This window comes from Branchiostoma lanceolatum, chromosome 8 (genome assembly GCF_035083965.1).
Source record: "Branchiostoma lanceolatum isolate klBraLanc5 chromosome 8, klBraLanc5.hap2, whole genome shotgun sequence".
Taxonomy (NCBI): Eukaryota; Metazoa; Chordata; class Leptocardii; order Amphioxiformes; family Branchiostomatidae; genus Branchiostoma; species Branchiostoma lanceolatum.
In genome coordinates, this window is record NC_089729.1 from 14,937,596 (window position 1) to 14,959,729 (window position 22,134).

A 22,134-nucleotide genomic window follows, 5' to 3' on the forward strand; every position below is an offset into this window, starting at 1 on the left:
TCATACCTCCATCAACTGACGCTCACATTTTGCATTCAAAACCTAATCGAATATCACTGTGGTTACTGCTGAGGATGTCACACTTAATTAAGTTAAACAACAGAACAATACATTATCAAAGTTAATCATGCAACTAGACGGATTTTGAACGTTTCAGGTAGCATCCACTACTCTTTGTCTGTGGCTGAAAAAAATCCGAAGTCTAGCAGTTACTGTTTGCAAGAAATACAACTTTTACCTATTCAGAATACCATTTGCTTTATTTTTCTACCTCTCTTTGTTTTTAGGTTGGGGCGGTTCTGTGGTACAACAATACCGGGCCCTTTTACCAGTAGCAGTAACGCTCTCTACGTAAAGTTCAGATCGGACGACTCCATCTCTGACACAGGGTTTTCTGCAAGTTATATCACGATCTATCCTACAAGTGAGATACCGACTACATACATACCCCCGTGATACCAGTATCTCACTTAACATGATCATACATGGCAAAGAGATCAGTTAAGAAATTCCATAACAGTCAAACGATTGTTTGTTATGTAGTTCAGTTAAAGTAACTTAATTGCAATCCATTTACTGCTGTTTTAATCAGTGATGTTATATTGCAATACAACATCTATACATTTTACGATCATTGAATGTAAGGCGTTTTTGTTATCTTGAAAGGCAAAGTAGAGTTATAGATATAGTAACTACCAATACGAACTTACCGACTAACATAATTTGTACTTTAATTTGTTCACTGCAGCACCAATTGTGACAACGAAGACAACAACTGAAGATCCGACTACAACGTTAGTTACAACATCTCTGACTACATCAGACAAAGCCACTACTACACTAACTACTCAACAATTAACTACAAAACCTACAACAACGGCATCTGAAACAACGGCGCTTTTACAACCTACAACACATGAGCAGCAGTCCACAGAAAGTGCAACAACGAACATGGTATCTTTAACAACCCACATCATGGCAACAACAACCCCGTATGTTACAACACCAGAAACTACAGCAGTCGAAACAACGACGACCCCAGATGTTTCGACAGTAGTAGTTGATGAGACGTCCGAATCCGTTCAAACATTCGGAACTACAACAGCAGACAAAACGCCTTCTTCCACAACATCTGAACCTACAACAACTTATGGTGAAACCACAGACGCTTCAACAACACAACTAACAACAACATCGTACACAACTTCTATTGAGTCGACAATGTCCACCAGTACTCAGGGATCCTTAACGTCGGCTGTTACTTCACCAACATCTTACGGAGAAACGACTGAAGATTATTCACTCTCTACTGTTACTGATATGACAACAGATCCGGACATTACTACTCCGACTGGAACACTCGAACAAACGTCCACATTCAAAGACGTAACATCAACTACAACAGATGCTACGTCTACACAGTTTTCAGCAAGCGCTGTAGACACCGAAAGCCCCATAGGAAGCACCGCAGTTGCTGTAACTACAGACCTAACTACTGTAGAGGATACAACCCACGGTACAACCGTTGCCATGTCAACGGTTGCCATGTCAACATCAACAGCATCTTCGTCAACAGTGAATCAGTCATCAGTGCCATCAGAATCTACTGAAGGCAGTACAGCAGTTGGTATCACAGATATGACCACAGGGGAGGAGACAACAGTCGATGTAACAGCCGCTATGTCAACTGTAACATCAGCAGCATATTCAGCAACAGCTTTGAATTCATCGATTGAAATAGAGACCGCAACTCCAACTCAATCTTTGACAAGCACAGTCAAGGGTTCAACACAAATCGTAGAAACGGCGTCAAGTTCTTCATCAATGTCCACAACAAAATTACCACAAACGAACCCTACGAAACCGAACGTATTGTCCACGGCGTCTACATCAAAACCAGGGCCAACAAAACCATCAACGGAAGTTTTTACGACGGGAAAAGCGCCCTCGTGCGGAAAATACTGTACGACAGAAACGGACTCAAAGCCAACGGTGAAACCGGAGGCAAACGCACAGGGCGGTGTCTCTACGGGGGTGATCATCGGGGGAGCAGCGGCCGGAGGGGTTGTCTTTCTGCTGATGATTGCCATAACAATTGTCACCATATTGCGAAAAAGGTATGTAGATTTCTACGTTGCCCACTCTTCGAATAATGTTTTAATGAATATCATTTGAATTGATGACATTTTTAAAGCTCAATGACAAGATGCAAAACTTGTAGTTTAGAAACTTAGACAAAGAATAAAATGACTAATGCAAAGCCCCTTACCACTCTCAAATTAATGATGACGATAGGTATATATACCGTAATGGAAATGTTACCATAGATATGAAAACGTGGTATAGTTATGTAGCTTTTATGACTATATATTGATACGTGACTTTTTGACGTCCTGTTTCCAGTAAGGGGCAAACTAACACATACCTGGAAGCAGCAAATCCTATGTACGACGTTGCAATGGGGACGATGAAGAACGGAGGGTAAGTTAAATATGAATGCTGTCACTTAATAATGTATATCATTTGCAAGCTAATCTTTCACACAAAATGTACATTTACATGGTAAGTACTCTTTTAATATATACGTATGTAAACTACGCACAAAAAGTTCGGAAACTTAACTTTGGTCGATCATATTTCCGTTATTTTTTTACCAATTTCAATGTATTACATATCATTTAAAAGCTTATTTGATTTCCTTTCCTATGATACCAAACTTATTGTGATTGCGAGTTCATGAAACGAGCACCAGGCCTGCTAAAGTGAGCGGGTCGAAGAAATAAAGTGCCCAGATTACCCTACTTTAGTCAAACATGCTAGTCCGTACATATTCTTCTGTCGATATTGACTTCTGTACGAGGGTATTGTGAAAAATCAACAAGAATAAACAAGATATATTCATGAAAGCTAGGTTTATTCTTATCAAAACCAACAATCTGTGTTAGTAACGGGTCAGCAAGGAGTCTTAGTAACGGGTGGCCCAGCCATGCGCTGTCACTACAGCACGGCACCTCCTCCTCATACTCGTCACCAGTCGCGCAATGCGATGCTGTGGAATAGCGTCCCATTCCTCCACTAGCAGTCGTCCTAGGTCAGCCAGCATTGTTCTCTCGGTCACTCTTGCACGGACAGCTCGCCCAAGCTGATCCCACAGATGTTCGATGGGGTTCAGGTCCGGGCTCTTAGAGGGCCACTCCATCCTCTCTACACCTGCATGCTGGAGATGGTCGGCGATGATCCCTGCCCGGTGTGGGCGGGCATTATCATCTTGCAACAAGGCATTCGGCCCCATGTTTTGGATGAAAGGGATGGCCACCGGATCAAGTATTGTGTCACGATATCTTTCTGCATTGAGGGTTCCTGGTACAATTACAAGTCTTGTTTTTCCCCTGGAGGTTATGCCTCCCCATACCATGACGCTGCCACCACCAAATGCTGTCACTTTATCCGTGCAACAGTTGGCAAAGCGCTCTCCTCGACGTCTCCACACTTTGACCCGACCATCCAACTGGCGAAGGTTAAACCTGCTCTCATCCGAGAACATCACATTCCTCCACTCGCGGTTCCAATTACGGTGCCGACGACACCACCGCAAACGGGCTTGGCGATGAGCTTCCGTCAGTGCAGGCCTCCTGGCAGCCTTACGAGCTCTCAGGTTGGCCGAGTGCAGTCGGTTCCTGATGGTTTGACGTGAAATTCTTCTTCGGTACCGGTCAGAAAATCTTGTCTGCAGCCGCGTTGAAGACAGCCTACGGTCCCTTAGAGTTGCTCGAGTAAGGAACCGGTCTTGCTCAGGTGTTGTGGCCCTGGGATGGCCAGTGCGTGGCATGTCTTTCACATCACCAGTTGCGCGGAACTTGGCTACCAGTTTGGAGATGGTACCAGGACGCACTCCGAATAACGCTGCAACATCTCTCTGACGGGTGCCAGCTTCAACCTGCCCTACAGCACGGAGCTTATCCACATAGGACAAACGCGGCATGGCAATGTTTGTTGTGAAACAATAACAAAAAATAGCACCTGTGGATGACGATACCGTTGGGTACCGTTCTCCACAGGTGTTCATTTTTGGGTTCACACCTGCAGGACGCAGGTGTTTATGTGGTGTAAACAATTGGATTTTCGATGTGCTAAAAATAACCTTTGATGTTCTGTGTTCTAAAAATAACCTTGGATGGTCTGTGTTCTAAAAATAACCTTAGAACCTGAGGAAACAATATGTTGGATCATCATCCGCGCCCATACCAATAGGATGTCACAGCGCGCGTATGACACCAACAGGGAATTTTGGGCACTTTTTCTCTGTGACCCACTCACGTTACTAGTCCTGGTACTTGTTCCGTGGGTTTTCAATCACAATAAGTTTGGTATCATAGAAAAGGGAATCACACAAGCTTTATAATGATGTATATTGCATCAAAATCGGTAAAAAAAATAACGGAAATATGATCGACCAAAGTTAAGTTTCCGAACTTTTTGTGCGTAGTTTATTTACCCATCTATAACTTTAATTCTTAGTAATAGCTATATATAGAAAGGCCTAAACTTAAAGTTCAAGGTTATTTCTTTCAGTACGTCCGGGTATGGTGAAGATGATGTAGAAACAGACGGCATCTACAGCTCACCACGGGGTTCTCCCAGTCATAAAGTCTACGACGTCATTCCAAATGGCCAAGGGTAAGTTTTGAACCTTCTTGATTTTTCCATACTATTAGGCACTTACACGGAAAAAAAGAGATATCAACATAATAACAAGCCAATTCTTCTTTATGCGTGTGTGCGTTTGTGTTTGTGTGTGTGTTTGTGTGTCTGTGTCTGTCTCTCTGTGTGTGTGTATGTGTTTGTGTGTGTGTGTGTGTGTGTATGTATGTGTGTGTGCGCGTGTGTGTGTGTTTGTGTGTGTTTGAATGAATGAATGTTAAGTATGAATAGTATGAGTGGCATCGGTTGTCCACAGAGCAAAGATTTGTTTTACACAATTAGGCCACAGCAAGTAATTTTTATGGATGACATCAGCGTGCTCATTAATTTTCACCTGATTTCGAAATAAAAAACAAGAAATTTCACTGCCCTCCGACGGTGGTCAACATGCCAAAAATGGGCAAATGTGTCGTAAACGTTGACAGTCTAAGGTGTTTCATTGCATATGAATACCCAGTGTAGTTCCTGCCCATGATGGTATGACAAGCTGTTTTCTGTGTTTGTTCTAGCAAGGACATTATGTAACTAATGGGGGGGTCTAGTTAATTGAGCTGTATACACAAGGTGTTTCATCGCATATGAATACCCAGTGTAGTTGCTTCAGATGATGGTACAACAAGCTCTTTTCTGCATTTGTTGTAGTTTAAGTCTATTGAGATGTATACACATCTACAAGGACATGTTTACTGTTGAATCAAGGAGGTTTTCTATTATGTATGAAACCTCATTGGTTGAATACAGGAATAAAAGACCTGTTGGTCCTGATATCATATTTCGTCGCCTTAATTCTTGTTTAACAAGATTTATGATCTCAAAATTTGAAAATATAGGAATCTTGTTTTTTTTGGGCCCGCCTTGTTTTTTTTTCGCCCTATCTCATTAATTTTGGAGTCTGTGGAGGATGTCATCCATAACATTTACTTGCTGTGGCCTTAGACGTACAAGGAAGTGCCAAATGTTTCTTTTAGTAAAACCCATGGTTTTATCAATATTTTGCAGAGAGAAAACAGAGGACGATTTGTACGCGTTCAGGTAAGAGCGAAGTTGCAGGCTCTGAATTGTTTTTAGTTCTTAGCTAGGTGATTTTTCTGTCATTCTATTGTTTGACTGGGTGTCGTCGTCTAAAGCTGTTTTGTTTTCTTTCAGCATGGACACAAGTAATGTTTAGATTGATGTACGAGACCAGAACCAATGGAAGGAATTCTTCTGGTTTACCCTAGGCCTTTTTGATCAAACGTCCATGCCTTTAACGGTATCTTAGTAAAACCAAACTGTGTTGAATTCTCGAATTGTCCTTTTTCTGAATCACAAGTTGTGACGGTTGTGTGTCAGCAACATTTATTATGTAAATCATGTAAAACATTATGAGCTTCCTCAAACATCTGCTTGGATGTAAGAAAAATATTTGCTTACTTATACTTGGGTCACATTTTTAATCCGGGGCCCGGCCGGGCAGTGTTTGGGAACAAAAAGTATGATATAAAAGACAACAAAAACACAAAACGTACCAAAAATTATTCAAGAGCATAGCTCGTGCATATTTATTGATATACATTTTAATTTTTCGTTTCCACAAACAGCCCGGCCGGGTCCCGGCTGGGAAATGTGACCCAAGCATTAGTAATTGTTCATTTCAGTCGGAAGGACGCCAGATTAGGACGATTAGAAGTCAATGTGAACTTCACTACACATGTTTAAAAGAGTTCATAATTTTGGTCATATTATACGCGGTTATAATAGATTTTTCGGTCAATTTACTCATGTATATATTCTGTATCAATACCCTTCATGTTATGACAAAAGCATAAATATGCTTTAAAAAATCATATTTTGATAATGTATGGCTGAATTTGAATGTTACAATTTTTACTTCTACCTAGAACATGTACGTAGTAGCGGACCGCTCACCCCTTATAACTAAACCATGCATCGTCCGGTAGAACAGATGTCCGTTAAATGGAAGTTGATGGCTTTGCTAAACTAAGTTGATTATCTGTCACCAATAGATACCAAGTTAGATTGGTGGCAAGGAGCAAAGCGTACTTACAGCATCCATAATGCCAGGGTTGGTTACGTTTACACATTAGCAATCATTGTACATTACTTTATACTAACAAATGTCCTGTTTTTATCAAACACCACAAGGCATGTTTCAAGGCACGTACACAATAAATAAGGAATGACATCCGCACAACGAGTCAAATTATCTGCCATTTAGTACAATAGATTGAAATCTAAATGTAGACCCTTGAAAAGGTAGACACAGTCTGCCAAAAACTGTACACTTGATATGCACTTTAACATAGCAAAGTAACCATGTACCGGTAGCATGTACTTCTTAGTGGTGTGTTTGCTATACCATTAGACCCTGGGTGCTTTACTTATCAGCTTGTACGGAAGTCCAGAGGTCTCCACTGTTTGAATTAACATCTTATCTCGACTATTGTTTGTTACCTCACTTGCAATATACATTATAGGGTATCCATGAATTCAGAACAATTACATTGCAAAAAAACATGATCACACACTCACTATTACCACAATTTGACAGCCTTTGCACAGTTAAGAGTTCGTTTTCATCACTAAGCTATACATTTAAACATTAAAAAAAAAACATTTTCACACTTCTCTTACAAACAGAAGCCTTAAAACCCGGTCTATTATGACGCATTAACTACAACGTGAAACATGATTGGCATGCTTACAAGGAGGCTCCGTTAGATAAGCGCATTGTAGACGTGTCTAGTACGTGACTGCATATAGCTCTGAGCATTAATGCTGTGTATTGTGTATGGTGTCACAGAAAAGATTAGAAATGGCTGGGATGTGCAGGCTTAATTTTCCGAGAAGTTTAAGCTGGGCACTGTTAGGACTGGCGTTTGCCTTGCAATGGACTTCATCGCTGCAACAAGGTAAGGTAAAGCGTTTCAGGACCTATCAGTCGAAGTAGAAAATGGCATTTAGCAGAATGATTGTGTAATAGAGAGAAAGATGAAAATAAAAATGGAATGTTTTTTGTGAGTGTGTGTGACTGTACTTGTATGTGAATACGCGTGTATGACTCGACGTGTGTGTGACAACGTGTGTATGTGTATGTGAGAGAGAGAGACTCTATTTGTGTGTGTGTGCGCGCGTGTGACTCGACGTGTATGTGTGTGTGTGCGTGTCTGTGTGTGTGTGTGTGCGCGCGCGCGTGTGTGTGTGTTTGTGTGTGTGTGTGTGTGTGTGTGCGTATGTGTTACCGAGCGCATTTGTGTCCTATAAACTTTTTTTCCTTTCTCAGGGGACTGTAATTTCGACATAGCTCTGTGTAGTTACCAACAGGACAACACAGATGATTTCGACTGGACACGTCAACAGGGCTCAACAGCAACCACAAACACCGGACCCTCATCAGACCACACCACTGGTTCAGGTGAGGGAATCTGAATATTTTTCATAGTTTCTTTTGCTTTTTACCACATTACTGAACAATGTTTTGTTTTTGACCCTAACATATATCTGATCTAGTTCTTTTTGTGTCTGAGCACGTCGAATGAGCTATTTATAGAAGTCTAAGATGATGGTTCACATGGAAATGTACTGCGTTTACTAAAGATTCTACGTTGATGGCTCCTTTTTTGTGTGCTCTATTTGAATGTGACATTAATAACATGCAATGGTTTGTGATCGCATTTACATTATAGGTGTTCACGTAGTTTGTCAAACTCACGATCATCATTAATTCCAGGATACTACATGTACATTGAGACATCGTCCCAGGTACAAGATAACATCGCACGGCTGATCAGCCCCAGCATTTCTAACAACATCAGATGTCTGGAGTTCTGGTACCACATGTACGGCGACCACACAGAGGAACTCGGAGTCTACCTAAGGCCGACAGGAAGCTCGCTGCCGGCCGTTCTGACATGGACTAAAACCGGGGACAAAGGTGACGTCTGGCAACGGGCTAGAGTTAATCTTGATGAAGGTAGCAACTTTAACGTAAGTACATGCCTTTTAACGATCTCTATGCATTACTTGGAAAACGAGATTACATTGCTATCAATGGAATGCATTCTGCGCTATGCGATATGTTCTTGCAAGCAAAACATTTTTTTTTCTTTTCCACTAGGTCGTCTTTGAAGGCGTGAGAGGGACCAGTTTCCGGGGTGACATCGCCATAGATGATATCAGTTTCAGAACAACACCTTGTGGAGGTGCGTTTTCTTTATTGATTTTCCTGTTTGTATTATAAAGCCTCGGTCAAGATTTATTGGTTTGTACAATTAAAGTCATTCAAATACAAGAAAAAGAATCTATTCAAAAGGGGTCAGTTTTTCGTGCATTGAACAGTTGCCTTCCTTTGGTGTCAAATACATTCGTTTAACTGTACACTTTCTCAAATGCCTGTTTGTATACTGTACGATAGAGTAATGATAGTACGATTGCTAATTGTAATACATGATATTTATAGGGTTCACAGCATGATGAAGCTTCTTTGTAACAATGGCTCCGTTATCGCAGCTGTATTCAAACTCTGATGTTTTGTTCCCTCTCTTCAGTTCCCCTATATCTCTCTTTCTGTCTTTCTGTAATGAAAGCTCATCTGTGTTGGTAGTACAATGTAATCATAATGCAATGCCAAACTTTCTTCCAACACTAAGGAATTCACGGAGATCGAATGTTCGACGACCACTGTCGCCATCTTCAGGATCAATAATGACCAATCACTGCCGAACGTAAACTTGCGAGAGTTACAGACACGTGACTTTATTGACACGTGTCATTGCGGATACGTGACGTCAGCAATTGGTCAAACGTGCCAGGAAGTTTATAACGCCCACTGTCTCTGTTGAGTGATGGCTGGAGTGCCCTGATGTATATGACCTCATTTATACCAGTCATAAAGTAGTCCTGCTCAGTGTCCAGTATTCTGACTTTGTCCAGTGAAACGGTATGGCCCGGAGATTCAATGTTTATGTGTTGAGAGACTTCAGAGAAATGCGAGCTGGGGCGTTTGTTTTCAAGGAATCTAGTTCTCAATGAGCGTTCTGTCTCTCCGATGTAGAATTCTTCGCAAGTCCCTTGTGTAGTGGTTCCCTGACACGGAATGTGGTACGCTACGCCGCAGGTCTGCGGTGAGACAGAACGCTCATTGAGAACTAGATTCCTTGAACACAAACGCCCCAGCTAGCATTTGCCTGAAGTCTCTCAACACATGCCCATTGAATCTCCGGGCCATACCGTCTCGCTGGACAAAGTCAGAATACTGGACACTGAGCAGGGCTACTTTATGAGAGGTATAAAGGAGGTCATATACATCAGGGCACTCCAGCCATAACTCAACAGAGACAGTGGGCGTTATAAACTTCTTGGCACGTTTGACCAATTGCTGACGTCACGTATCCGGAATGAAACGTGTCAATAAAGTCACGTGTCTGTTTAAACTCTCGCGAGTTTACGTTCGGCAGTGATTGGTCATTATTGATCCTGAAGAACGCGACAGTGGTCATCGAAAATTCGATCCGTGAATAAAATATGTTGGAAGAAAGTTTAGCATTGTATTATTCTCTTTCTGCCAGTTTGTGTTTGTATTATGTGTGTGTTTATTGTCTGAAAGGTTGTTCTGTGCATTTCAGGGGACTGTGATTTCGACACGACTCTGTGTGGTTACCAACAGGACAACACAGATGACTTTGACTGGACACGTCAGAAAGATTCCACCGGGACCTCAGACACAGGGCCTTCATCAGACCACACCTCTGGCTCTGGTGAGGACACTTTCTTCAACCTCTCTGCTTACCATGCTTTTTGTAGTTTATTATATGTAACTCCGAAATGGATATATTTCAGTCTTGAAAACACGTACACTGGACCACATTCAGAAAACATACACCGGTAAGGCCATGTGGATTCCATTATATGGATGACATTCCATGGGAACCCCAGAAATTATATGTACCATTGTTTGCAGGTTTATTCATGTACATTGAGGCTTCGAATCGACAGCCAGGAGACGTCGCCCGGCTGATCAGCCCCGTACTGTCCAGCGACACCAGATGTCTGGAATTCTGGTACCACATGTACGGCAGTGATACAGAGGGACTCAGAGTCTACCAGAGTTCAACAGGCAGCTCACAACTGGGAACTCCGATATGGTCTCTAACAGGAGACCAGGGTGACGCCTGGCACAACGCTACTGTGGATCTTATGTCAGGCAGCAACCTATATGTATGTGATCGCTACATATATACATACGTGAAATATATATGAAATATATATATATATATATGAAATATATATATATATATATATATATATATATATATATATATATATATATATATATATATATATATATATATATATATATAAATATATATGAAATATATATGAAATATATAAATATATATATATATGTATGTATATATATGTATATATATATATATATGTATGTATATATATGTATATATATATGTATATATGTATATATATATATGAAATATATATATATATATATATATATGATATATATATATATATATATATATATATATATATATATATATATATATATATATATATATATATATATATATATATGCTTGTATCAAGATAGTATCAAGAAAAAACCTCCTTTAATAGATATTTTTGAAAAGAAACGGCGAGTCTGTGACGCAAATGTATTTGCTTAGAACGCTGAATTAGATGATTGATTACATTATTTCAGTGCATCAAAATTGCAATAGAAATCAGAACATATGTACGCAATGGATTTTCAACTTGTTTTCATTGCAAACAAAGAAATATCGACACACAAAAGAACAGATACATGTATGTAATTATAACATTGATTAGTGGTCATATTTTCTAACGCTAACTCCCCCTTCCCTAGGTGTTTCTGGTAGGATAAAGCAATGTAAGTTATGTGATTCATTAAGATGGAAAACGTCCAGTTTGGATAATGGTATCATTAGTTCAGCACATAATCTTACAATTTGTAGTAGAGGTGCAAATAGAGGATTCACAAAGTATTGTTTGCAGCATCGTCAGAAAGATAAAGCGTGTCCTACTATTCTAAAAGCTGGCCGAGGAGAAGGGGACGCTGCTTACTGTATTATGGCCATTGACGTAAGAAAGGAGAGGTTGATTCGCCTTTGCACCAGCATGCGCGCAGCTACAAGCATGACTACCAACTATATCAAATCTGTTACAGAAAATCACGACACAGTGATCATCCACACGACACGTGAAGTTTAGCGAATTAAAATGTGTATATTTTTCTTCTATATTAGGTTGTGTTTGAAGGAGTGCGAGGGAACCATTTCCATGGGGACATCACGATAGATGACGTCAGTTTCAGAACAACATCATGCGATGGTAAGTTTTTTGTTGTTGTTGTTTTTATGCGTTCGAATGCGTATTGATGGAAGAATTTCAATGGAAGTTTGGATCCGTATAAAAGGTATTCAGAAATGTCCTTAAAGACAGTGAAATAGAAATATATTTGGGAAGGAATGCATCCAACCTCATCCAAAACCCACAAGCATATAGGGACTTTTCTTACGTCCACCTTGTCATGGGAAACACAAATTTCTCATATGATTGGCAAGGCGTCCAAACGAGTGTCCACTCTAAACAAATTGAAATTCAGATTATCACGAACAGTTCTTGATGTTATTTATAAATCCTTTATTCGTCCTCTCCTGGAATATGCTGACAGTATTTGGCATGGATGTACTTTATATGATTCCCAGCGATTAGAACGTGTCCAATACGAATGCGCGCTTGCAGTCTCAGGGGCTGTAAGAGGGTCTTCGTATTCTTCGCTACTTTCTGAATTAGGTTGGGAAAAACTTTCGGATCGTCGTCACGTTCACTCTCTGATCATGTTCTACAAAATTGTCCATGGCCAAACTCGCCAGTATCTTAAGGATTTGATCCCTCCTGAAGTCTCCATTTCTACTTCTTATAATCTTCGCAACAAACTTAATCTAAGGATACCGCTCTGCTCTACAACTCGATATCAAAAGTCTTTTATTCCTTATGCAACGCATCATTGGAACGGTCTTGGTATAGCTGTTCGATCCTTAAATCTTTCGTTGTTTAAAAAACATCTAGTGAAATTAGTACGTCCCCCTTTCTATTCACATTTTAGTCATGGCCCCCGGTACACTTGCGCCCTCCTCACACGCCTTCGCACCGGCACGTGCAATCTTAACCTAAGTTTATTTACACGCAACTTAGCAACAAGTCCAGCCTGCACTTGCGGATGTCGAAGCGAAAGCGTTGCTCATTTTCTTTTGTACTGCCCTATATACAATCAACAAAGACTCAACCTTCTGGGCAACCTACGGAACCTTTTAGCCCCTATTCTTGATATTGATACTTTGTCTGATCAAGCCTTCATTTATTTATTATTAAGAGGTTCATCCTTTGTTTCGTATGATTTCAACTGTAACATTTTAGGCTTGACTCAGCACTATATTTTATCAAGCAGACGTTTTAAAACTTAGTTCAGGTATATTGATATATTCATTGTTTGTTTGTTTGTTAGCTTGTTTGTATTGGACGACCCAATTGCTGTTTCTCATTGCTATTGTACTTGTCTATGTAACAACAATCCATGCATCTACAGGAGGAGGTAAGTGCCCACTTTGTCAAAATTTTGAATCATACTGTTCATATTACACTAAATGCATTATTAGTGTCCATCGTATATATATACATGTAGTAGTCAAACCTACCCAAGGCGACCACCCTGCGGACCGAGCAAAACTGGTCGCGTTGGACAGTTGGTCGCCTTGAAGAGGATTCCACTCACGTGTTTCTAGGTCGAGGTGTTCAAATTCAGTACAAAGATGGATGGAAAATGATGTGATTTTAGACAGTATGACCACCACTAAGTTCAATTCTCATTGACAGAAAGATATATCTATATGATATATGTCTATCTTAGTTCGTGTTACCAATACATGTATACATATATTGTATGTTATACCCCCTCACTTGTTATTCCTGTCTTTTAAAAACCTTTCTTTCTCAACGGTCTATACTCCTTATAATCTCTTTACCTTGCATGTACATGAACACTGTCACAGACTCACAATGCTTGGCGGCCTCCATAGTATTAGCAACTTTAGACAGAGATTAGCTCTATCTCATTCAGTAACCAATCACGAATCTTAGCACATTTGTCATTGATTGTAGCAGTATTTGATTAAAAAGGGTTTTAGTAATCACTACAAAAACAGGTTTCGATCTAGTACCCTCCCTAATATCATCGTGCCGCAAAAACATTTGACAATACATTAATATTTCTGAAATACTATGCCTCAGTAATTTTGAACAAATTTAAGAAATATTATTTTTCATCTGGTGAATGCCTCAGTATGTGCTGAAATAACTCACATATCTAACATTAGACGTGTCCTCATTGCACCATTTATGGAATCCGAGTGCAAAGAAAATGACGACGTTAACTGTATTTGCCTCAAGACCATGTTAGTTCAAAGATGACAACGTCACCGAGTAACGAGAACATGCAGTGTTTGGGATTGTGATAACCGGCTGCACGCTACTGCCCTCTCGTGTATTTCACCTACACGAATCTACAAAGGTCTAAATTGTGTTTACATTAGGCATAGTCTCTATCTACATGTATATAAGGACACCTCCTAGGGCCGTTTTGACTTGAGATATTCTACAGGAAAATCCCAAAATCACTGAAATTCGTTTACTTCTTATCTTCTCGAGCTGGCAAATGTTAAAGAAAATTTAACAAAGAAATTCTGGACTGAATAGATAAACTAAGTTCAAAGAATAAAGACGCTTTTCATGTATAACTTGTTGTTTTATCTATAGGCTTGATTCCCTACAGGGAAGCCTGAAAAGCAGGACTTGTATGTGAGGTCTGCAAGTCGGCTACGTATGACAAAGTTGTCGCATATGTGCCTTGTTGGTGGCCGGATCTATCATCGAATCCTTAATTAACTTGAATCTGCCCTGTAAAATCTTCGTGGTGTAGCAGACTTTGCAACCAATAGATATGCCTAAAATCGTAAACTGGGCACTCTTTGGACTTGCTCTTGCCCTTCTATGGACTTCATCACTGCAACAAAGTAAGTTAAAACTTAAAAGGCTAATTCTTTATGATTTAGCAAATAGTACCAGGCAGCTATTATCATCTGCTACTTGTGTCGTGATTTTGTCTGTGAAAACCCATACCCGTCCTAAAATTATTAATAGGAAATTTCAATGCTATTCCTGCCTTCCAAATCCCATACTCTGAAGTATATTCGTGGAGGCAAAATTGTTAGTATCAATCTACCATTGAAACAGATATTGCTAGGAATAGGACGAATGACACAATACAAAGTGATCACAATGTTTTACTATTCTTCTGTTCTGTCGCCCTGGCCTATGTTTGCTAACAACTACGTTGAACTTGCTAAGTAATATTCGTCTGAACATGTTATATCTTTGTATTTCAGGAGACTGTGATTTCGACACGGATGTGTGCAGTTACCAACAAGACAGAACAGATGACTTTGACTGGGCACGCGAGTACGGTATCAGCATGACTTCGAACACTGGGCCTTTATCGGACCATACTGGGAATGGTGAGGGAATATCCTCTATCCATTAACATCGAGATAACATCGAGTTAAATTGAATTAACATCGAGTGAGAGAGAGGGAGAGAGAGAGAGAGACAGAGAGGGAGAGAGTTTCTATTGCGTTCATTGTGAACTGTTTAATTTCAAGGATACTACATGTACATCGAGGCGTCCAGTCCCCAGCAGCCAGGAGACGTGGCAAGACTGATCAGCCCCAGTCTATCTACCAACACCAGATGTCTGGAGTTCTGGTACCACATGTACGGCAGTAGCATCGGGGAACTCAGAGTCTACCAGACGCCCACAGACAACCCTCAGCTAGGAACTCCTATATGGTCTCTAGCAGGGGACCAGGGGAATGTCTGGGACCAGGCTAGGCTGGATCTTGCGGCAGTCACCAACTTTAATGTACGTACAGGTCATTAAGAAAGTGGATATGATAGTGCAACTAAACACACATTTCATGTAGAATTAAACAGGAAAATCTAGGCAAGATCAGCTAAGTATTGGTGGTAGTATCACGTTACATTTGCAGCATAACTTTTGTTACCAGATGTAATGTAATTCACTGCCCCCCTTCTCTAGCCTGAGTGCCAGCCTGTTTAGCTTCTGTACGCTACCCAAGCTCCGCTCCTCGCCGGCAGCGGAGCTTGGGTAGCGCAGCGGAGCTAGGGTAGCGGACGGAAGCTAAAAAGGCTGGCACTCAGGCTACCCCTTCTCAACCAGGTTGTGTTTGAAGGCGTGCGAGGATCTGGTATCTATGGTGACATCGCGATAGATGACGTCAGTTTCAGATCAACACCATGTGGGAATGGTGAGTTTGATTTTTTATAAGGCCGCACCAAGTAATTTTTATGGCTGACGTCCTTTGGAAACCCTAAATCTAATGCGAGAGCGCGAAAAAAAAACAAGAAGGGCCGAAAAAAAACAAGATGCCTAGATTTGAAAAATCTTGTCAGCAGGAAAAATCTGCACTGCTGACAGGATGATCAGTAGAAAAATTGCACTACTGAGAGGACGATCCTGTCAGCAGTAGAAAAAATGCACTGCTGACAGGATGATCCAATTTTTTCTACTGATGACAGGATCATCCTGTCAGTAAGTAGCCACGTCCTTATTTATGCATTTTGCGTGACGAGTTATATGCATTTTGCGTGACGAGTTTTACATTAATCTTACGATTTGCGGTACTGTCGTAACTCTTTGGTCATCGTTACAGGAAGCGGAATTTCTTGTTTTTTTCTGGGTACAGACCAAAATCAATGCGCGCGCGGACGTCATCCATAAAAATTACTTGGTGCAGTCTAACCCACTAAACTAAATAAATTGAACCATGTAACTGAACCATATGCATTATTTGCAGTCTTTTGTATGCATTTATCAATATACAACTATCAGCTAAATCAATCTTAAGAAAAGGGTCTGTCATGCCTGCTACAATGATTCCAAATCCATGTTTGTCTGGCAATTTTTTTTTATATTACAGGCGACTGTGACTTCGACACGGGTTTGTGCGGTTATCAACAAGGCAACACGGATGACTTTGACTGGACACGTCATCAGGGTGGCACATCGACTGGTAACACTGGGCCTTCAATAGACCACACCACTGGTTCTGGTACCGATAGATTCTTTATCTAATTCAATAAAGAAGCCTCTGTGCCGTTCCCCTAGGTTTCGAAAACTCATATTAGTCTTAGCCATACCCTCCAGTGTCTGAGAAAATTACATATATGAACAGTAATCACTTGCACATAGCAATTGTATCACAATACATTTGTCAAACATCTGGAATGGGTTATCAGCCAATGTTAACGCACTTCATAATAACTAGTTACAGCGCTGTGGGGTTGGGTTGTTCAAATTTTGTACTACCCAAATTGCTACCTTTTGTTTTGTTACCTTTTCATACAGACGTGTGTCATTATCATTGCTTATCCAGGGTACTACATGTACATTGAAGTGTCCAACAAGCCTTTAGGAGCCGCCGCACGACTGATCAGCCCCAATCTGTCTAACAACATCAGATGTCTGGAGTTCTGGTACCACATGTACGGCGATGGTACAGAGGAACTCAACGTCTACCAAAGATTCACAGGCAGCGCTGAACTGGGAACTCCGATATGGCATGAAACAGGAGACCAGGCTAGGGAGACGTCTGGCAACAGGCTACAGTGAACCTTGTAGCAGACAGAAACTTCTATGTACGTATGCAAGAACTGTGGATAAATATGACTCAATTGATCATGATGGATGCCGATTTTTCAGCATATCAAATCTCAGGAAATCACAACACGATTTCTATTTATATGGTCATCAAAGGCACGTTCGTCTGACAATAAATTTAACGAATTAAGGTTTTGCGTCTCCTCTAGATCGTGTTTGAAGGTTTACGAGGAATCAGTTTCCGGGGTGACATCGCGATAGATGACGTCAGTTTCAGAACAACACCTTGTGATGGTAGGTGTTTTTGTGTAGATTCAAACAATGAAAGACGTAAAAGAGAAACAAGTTGCAATATAAAGCTAGATTGGATATCCGTATAGAAGTATACACAAATGTCCGTAAAGAAAGTGAAATGAAATACGTCTTTGCATGATATGAGTCAAATTTTATATTCGGAAAGATAACAATTCTCTGTAGATTTGTTCTTGTTTAGATATTGATTGTTGTTGAAGGTGTTGTAAGTATAGTTGCAAAACTTAATTGCTGCACCACTTTATCATTTCTATGTTTTGTTAGCAGAAAAAATGTTTACTATTATGATGCTATTCTATAACATTTTCAGGTCTAAGCCAGGTAGCTTTTTTGTCTGGAAAACATATATCATGAATCATTCCAATGAATTTGTTTCTCTTGCATGACAGGAGTCACTGAAGCCACAGCCACCACGACGCCAGGTACAACAGCACCGACTACAACAAGCCCAAACATTGAAACAACAAAGAAAACAACTGCAACTAATACATCAACTCCTCTGGTAACCTCTCCACAAGACCAGTCTACAGATGGTAGCTCAACAAATCTGGAGCCATCAACAACCCACATCAGTGTAACAACATACATTGCAACTCAGGAGAACACCACCGTGGTTGCTGCAACATCTGAGGCAACAACAACCACAGCCGAGCCAACGACATCTTCCGATACCGCTGTAGCAACTGTGACAACAAACTCACCAACCACTACCCCTACAGGTTTGAAGACAACATGGTCGGAACCTTCAACAACCCACATCAGCGCAACAGCATACATTACAACACAAGAGAGCACCACAGTGGGTGCTGCAACATCTGAGGCTACAACAATAGCCGAGCAGCTGACTACAGTGTCTCCTAGGCCTGCTGTAAGTGTGGCAATAAACCCACCAACCACTACCCCTTCTGTATCAACAGAAAGAGGTACGTACCCACTTATGGAATAGGCTGATGCCATTACTAAAGTAGTTTACCGCGCGCATGCATTATCGTGTTCATCATCATGAAATATCGCATGTTTTAAAGTAATAATTGTGCTACTGTGTATGTTTTGTTTCCAATATTCAGGAATTTTAAATTACCGTTTTTCGTTGTCTTATTCCTGTTCTCTTTTACAAGCTTAAGAAACACGTCTTCCTTCCTGTTTTTCTTACATTTCCCTCACGTTATATCACGCGTGCGCGACCGCCATGTGCAAGATATCTCCATACGTAACGTTTGATTGCGCGAAGTCAGGGAAATCTACATCAAATTATCTCAAATAGCATCATCATTATCTTCGTCGTGTACTATAGTACTCGGGGAAGATTATGTTTTTGGTTGAGCCAGCTGTTTGGTGGGTCTTTATGTATGTCAAGAGCATAACTCAAGAAACCTTTGATGAATCTTTATGATTTTTGGTAGGTGTGTAGTGGTTGTGCAAAGGAAGGTCAAGTTCAAAAATCGTTTACCTGGCGTTTTCCAACAGTACTGCAGCGGACTTTTGATTTTTCTGTGTTTGTATGTAGGCAAAAAAGTGACGGAAACGTTGATGGATCTCAATGATTTTTGGTAGGTAGGAAGAGATTGTGGAAACGGAGGTCAAGTTTAAAAATGATTTATCTGGCGCTTTCCTACAGTACTGCAGCAGGCTTTGTGTGTGTGAGAGTTTGTATGTCGCCAGCATAACTCGAGGAGCTATTGACGGTTATGCATGATATTTAGTGGATAGTTAGGGGTGTCAAAGGGGAAGGTCAAGTTCGATAATGGGCCTCCTAGCGGGTATATGAGGTACTGCAGCAGAGCTTCAACGTTTGAGGCCAAATTTTCTGGAGGCGTCAGGTTCATAATTTTTAGGTAGTATATAGCGTCTGGGACGGCAAGTGAGTGGTGTGAATTATGGCCCCCTAGCTGCTCGTTTGGAACTGCAGTTGGCGTTTTTGTTAATACCTTTGGAGACGAATAACTTCATCAGGGATTGACGGATTATCATAATTTATGGCATGTGGATAGTTTCGGTGATGCTTTACATAATTGAATACTTGTCATGCAAATAAGACGATAATTTGCATAATAAATGAGTAAAGTTTATTAATCCGCCAAAAGCTTGTAGTCGAATTTCATGCAAGTGCTATGGTAATGATTTTTAAGTGGTGTATAGCTCTTGGGGCAGAGAGTAACTGATATAAGTTTAGACCCCCTAGTGGCTTGCTTAGAACTGCAGTGGGCCTTTTTGATGTTACCTTTGGAGGCGAATAACTCGGATAGGGTTTGATGAATTTGCATTGTTTTGGACAGGTAGGTTATTGAGGTAATGATTAACAAATAACGACGTAAGAAATTGTAATCAGGGTCTAATTAAGTGGTGAAATAGGCTTGTTCATAATTGTTACCTCTTGTCGACCTATATCTAAGGACAACACCTGCTTGTCAACAGAGCTGTGTAAAGAGATTGATGCTCTCTGGGGTGACCTCACTGCAACCAGCCAAATTACACTCCCCGCTGTGAATGTAGCTAAAATAAACAAACACAGGACTGTGCGGGGGCAAGTCAAAACAAACTTTGGACACGGCTTTTCTGGATTCACCATCATGTTTCAACTGCTCAAGTGTGTAAATACAGGGCTTGTTGCAAGAATTCTTTACGCAACACTTATGAGAAAACAATGAAAATGTTGGTAATCGATGCATTTAAGGAATTTGTGCAAGCAGCTGGCACTACAGAATGCATTTTACTAAGCTTTATGTGGTTTGTAAAATGCCGTTGTATATTCACACTGGATGTGGACCACAGTCCTTCGTAGATGAGAGTAAGAAAATGTTCTTGCACAGATAGCGAACATCCTCAATACCAGGATAATCTTCAGAACAGACCCGTGCTACCCATCAGGAGCGCTAGCGCGCTAGCGTTGTACGTCTATAGGACCAACCCAGAAGCAGACACGCACAATGTGCAACACCTGACTGAACTCCCCTCCAGGGCGTTTCAGACAGAGACACGAAAAAAGATATCCTAAAACAGTAACACTTTTATTTCTGGAGAAACAAAAACTTCAAACTTTTCAGAGTCCGGAGACTCAAACTTTTGGGAAACTGAGGCCGAAACGGAAACTTTCGTGAAAAAGGTGAACTTGCTCCAAGGAAGGGTGACCACGCCCCTAAAACAGTAACAGGTCTCACAAATCTAACAGTCTAAAAAAAAGTGAAACAGGAGGCTTGAGAGAGATATTGTCAATAGCAGTAGGGACAAGAGTCATGGTCTCTGCCAACGTTAACGTTTCAGACGGAATTGTCATTCGCAACAGTAGTAGGCATTGACCGTAAACACAGGTCATGATGTCCACACCATCCTCGTAAAATTCGACAGTGAAAGCAAATACAAGAAAGATTTACCCAAATGCGGTACCCATCAAAAGACAATGTTCAGTTCTCCAACGGTTACGGCAAGCGGACGGTCCAAGCACAACGAGAACAGTACCCTCTGGCATGGGTTGTACATAAAGTTTAAGGTAAATCATTGGAGAAAATTGTCCCCTTTGAGCGCAAAGGTAGTTTTTCCCAGGTCAGTTATATGTTGCCTTAAGTCTATTGGGATTTAAACCGTATGCAATTACAATACTGCAAGCCAAAATGTATAATCTTAAATAAATGGAACGCCTAGAACAGCTGCCTGTGTTAAAGGTTACACAACAACCTAACACAGAAGTCCACGATACTTGCATGATGTCAAGTTCCTGAATAGACTCCTACGCGGAACATCTAGAAGACATGAGAGCTGACAGATCAACACAACCGGTCGATGTCTTCTGTTTCGTGAAAACCTTCCTGAATGGCCAACAACAGACTAAACATTTTCTGCCACAAGCAACGACATTTAGAGCAGACAGAAATGGAACAGGAGGGGTGATGACCGTTGGTACACAAGACGTTAATCCTACACAGGTCCATATTTCAGCCGATGGAGTGAAGTGCAATTAGCTACCACGCACAGTCACCAAACTATCGACCACAGTCAACAGCATTAACATCTTCAAACCACACTCCTTGCCTGAAGCAGCCTTGATCGATAGATTACAAAAACGCATATTTTTAACTTTCAAGTGACATCTTGACAATTTTCCTTGGTGATTGCAATTTCGACCTCTTCCTCCCCAAAACCTTATTATCTGTAACGGGACAGTTCAAGCTACCACCGCTGACAATAGTACCCTTCTAGATCACGTTTGTAGACATGTACAAGGCAGTATCAGAGTTACTGTTATGGACACATACTATACAGACCACGACATGGTCTGTGTTGCCTTGATATAACATTAACAACTAGAGTTCCACGACCTCATACCTTCGCCATATGATTTTAACCTTTATGACTGA

The 22,134-nt window shown here is 40.8% G+C and overlaps 1 protein-coding gene and 1 long non-coding RNA gene across 2 annotated transcripts in view; both read left to right on the forward strand.

Moving 5' to 3' along the window:
• The window catches only part of LOC136440683 (MAM and LDL-receptor class A domain-containing protein 1-like), a gene marked incomplete at its 3' end in the record, with an annotated part of 34,516 nt that extends 17,064 nt beyond the window's left edge, over positions 1–17,452 (forward strand). Inside the window, exons 13-29 of the mRNA XM_066436783.1 lie at positions 288–424; positions 749–2,117; positions 2,404–2,481; positions 4,573–4,677; positions 7,492–7,613; positions 7,985–8,116; positions 8,432–8,688; positions 8,819–8,903; positions 10,326–10,457; positions 10,661–10,917; positions 11,982–12,066; positions 13,325–13,330; positions 15,180–15,308; positions 15,453–15,712; positions 16,031–16,118; positions 16,791–16,922; positions 17,247–17,452. Of these exons, the coding sequence (XP_066292880.1) occupies positions 288–424; positions 749–2,117; positions 2,404–2,481; positions 4,573–4,677; positions 7,492–7,613; positions 7,985–8,116; positions 8,432–8,688; positions 8,819–8,903; positions 10,326–10,457; positions 10,661–10,917; positions 11,982–12,066; positions 13,325–13,330; positions 15,180–15,308; positions 15,453–15,712; positions 16,031–16,118; positions 16,791–16,922; positions 17,247–17,452 (3,580 nt within the window). The remainder of the gene's footprint in view (positions 1–287; positions 425–748; positions 2,118–2,403; positions 2,482–4,572; positions 4,678–7,491; positions 7,614–7,984; positions 8,117–8,431; positions 8,689–8,818; positions 8,904–10,325; positions 10,458–10,660; positions 10,918–11,981; positions 12,067–13,324; positions 13,331–15,179; positions 15,309–15,452; positions 15,713–16,030; positions 16,119–16,790; positions 16,923–17,246) is intronic.
• LOC136440322 (uncharacterized) lies at positions 17,453–18,428 on the forward strand. The gene is made up of 3 exons (XR_010756651.1): positions 17,453–17,508; positions 17,680–17,764; positions 18,172–18,428. It is a non-coding gene; the product is annotated as an uncharacterized lncRNA (long non-coding RNA).
• The last annotated feature ends 3,706 nt before the right edge of the window (positions 18,429–22,134 follow it).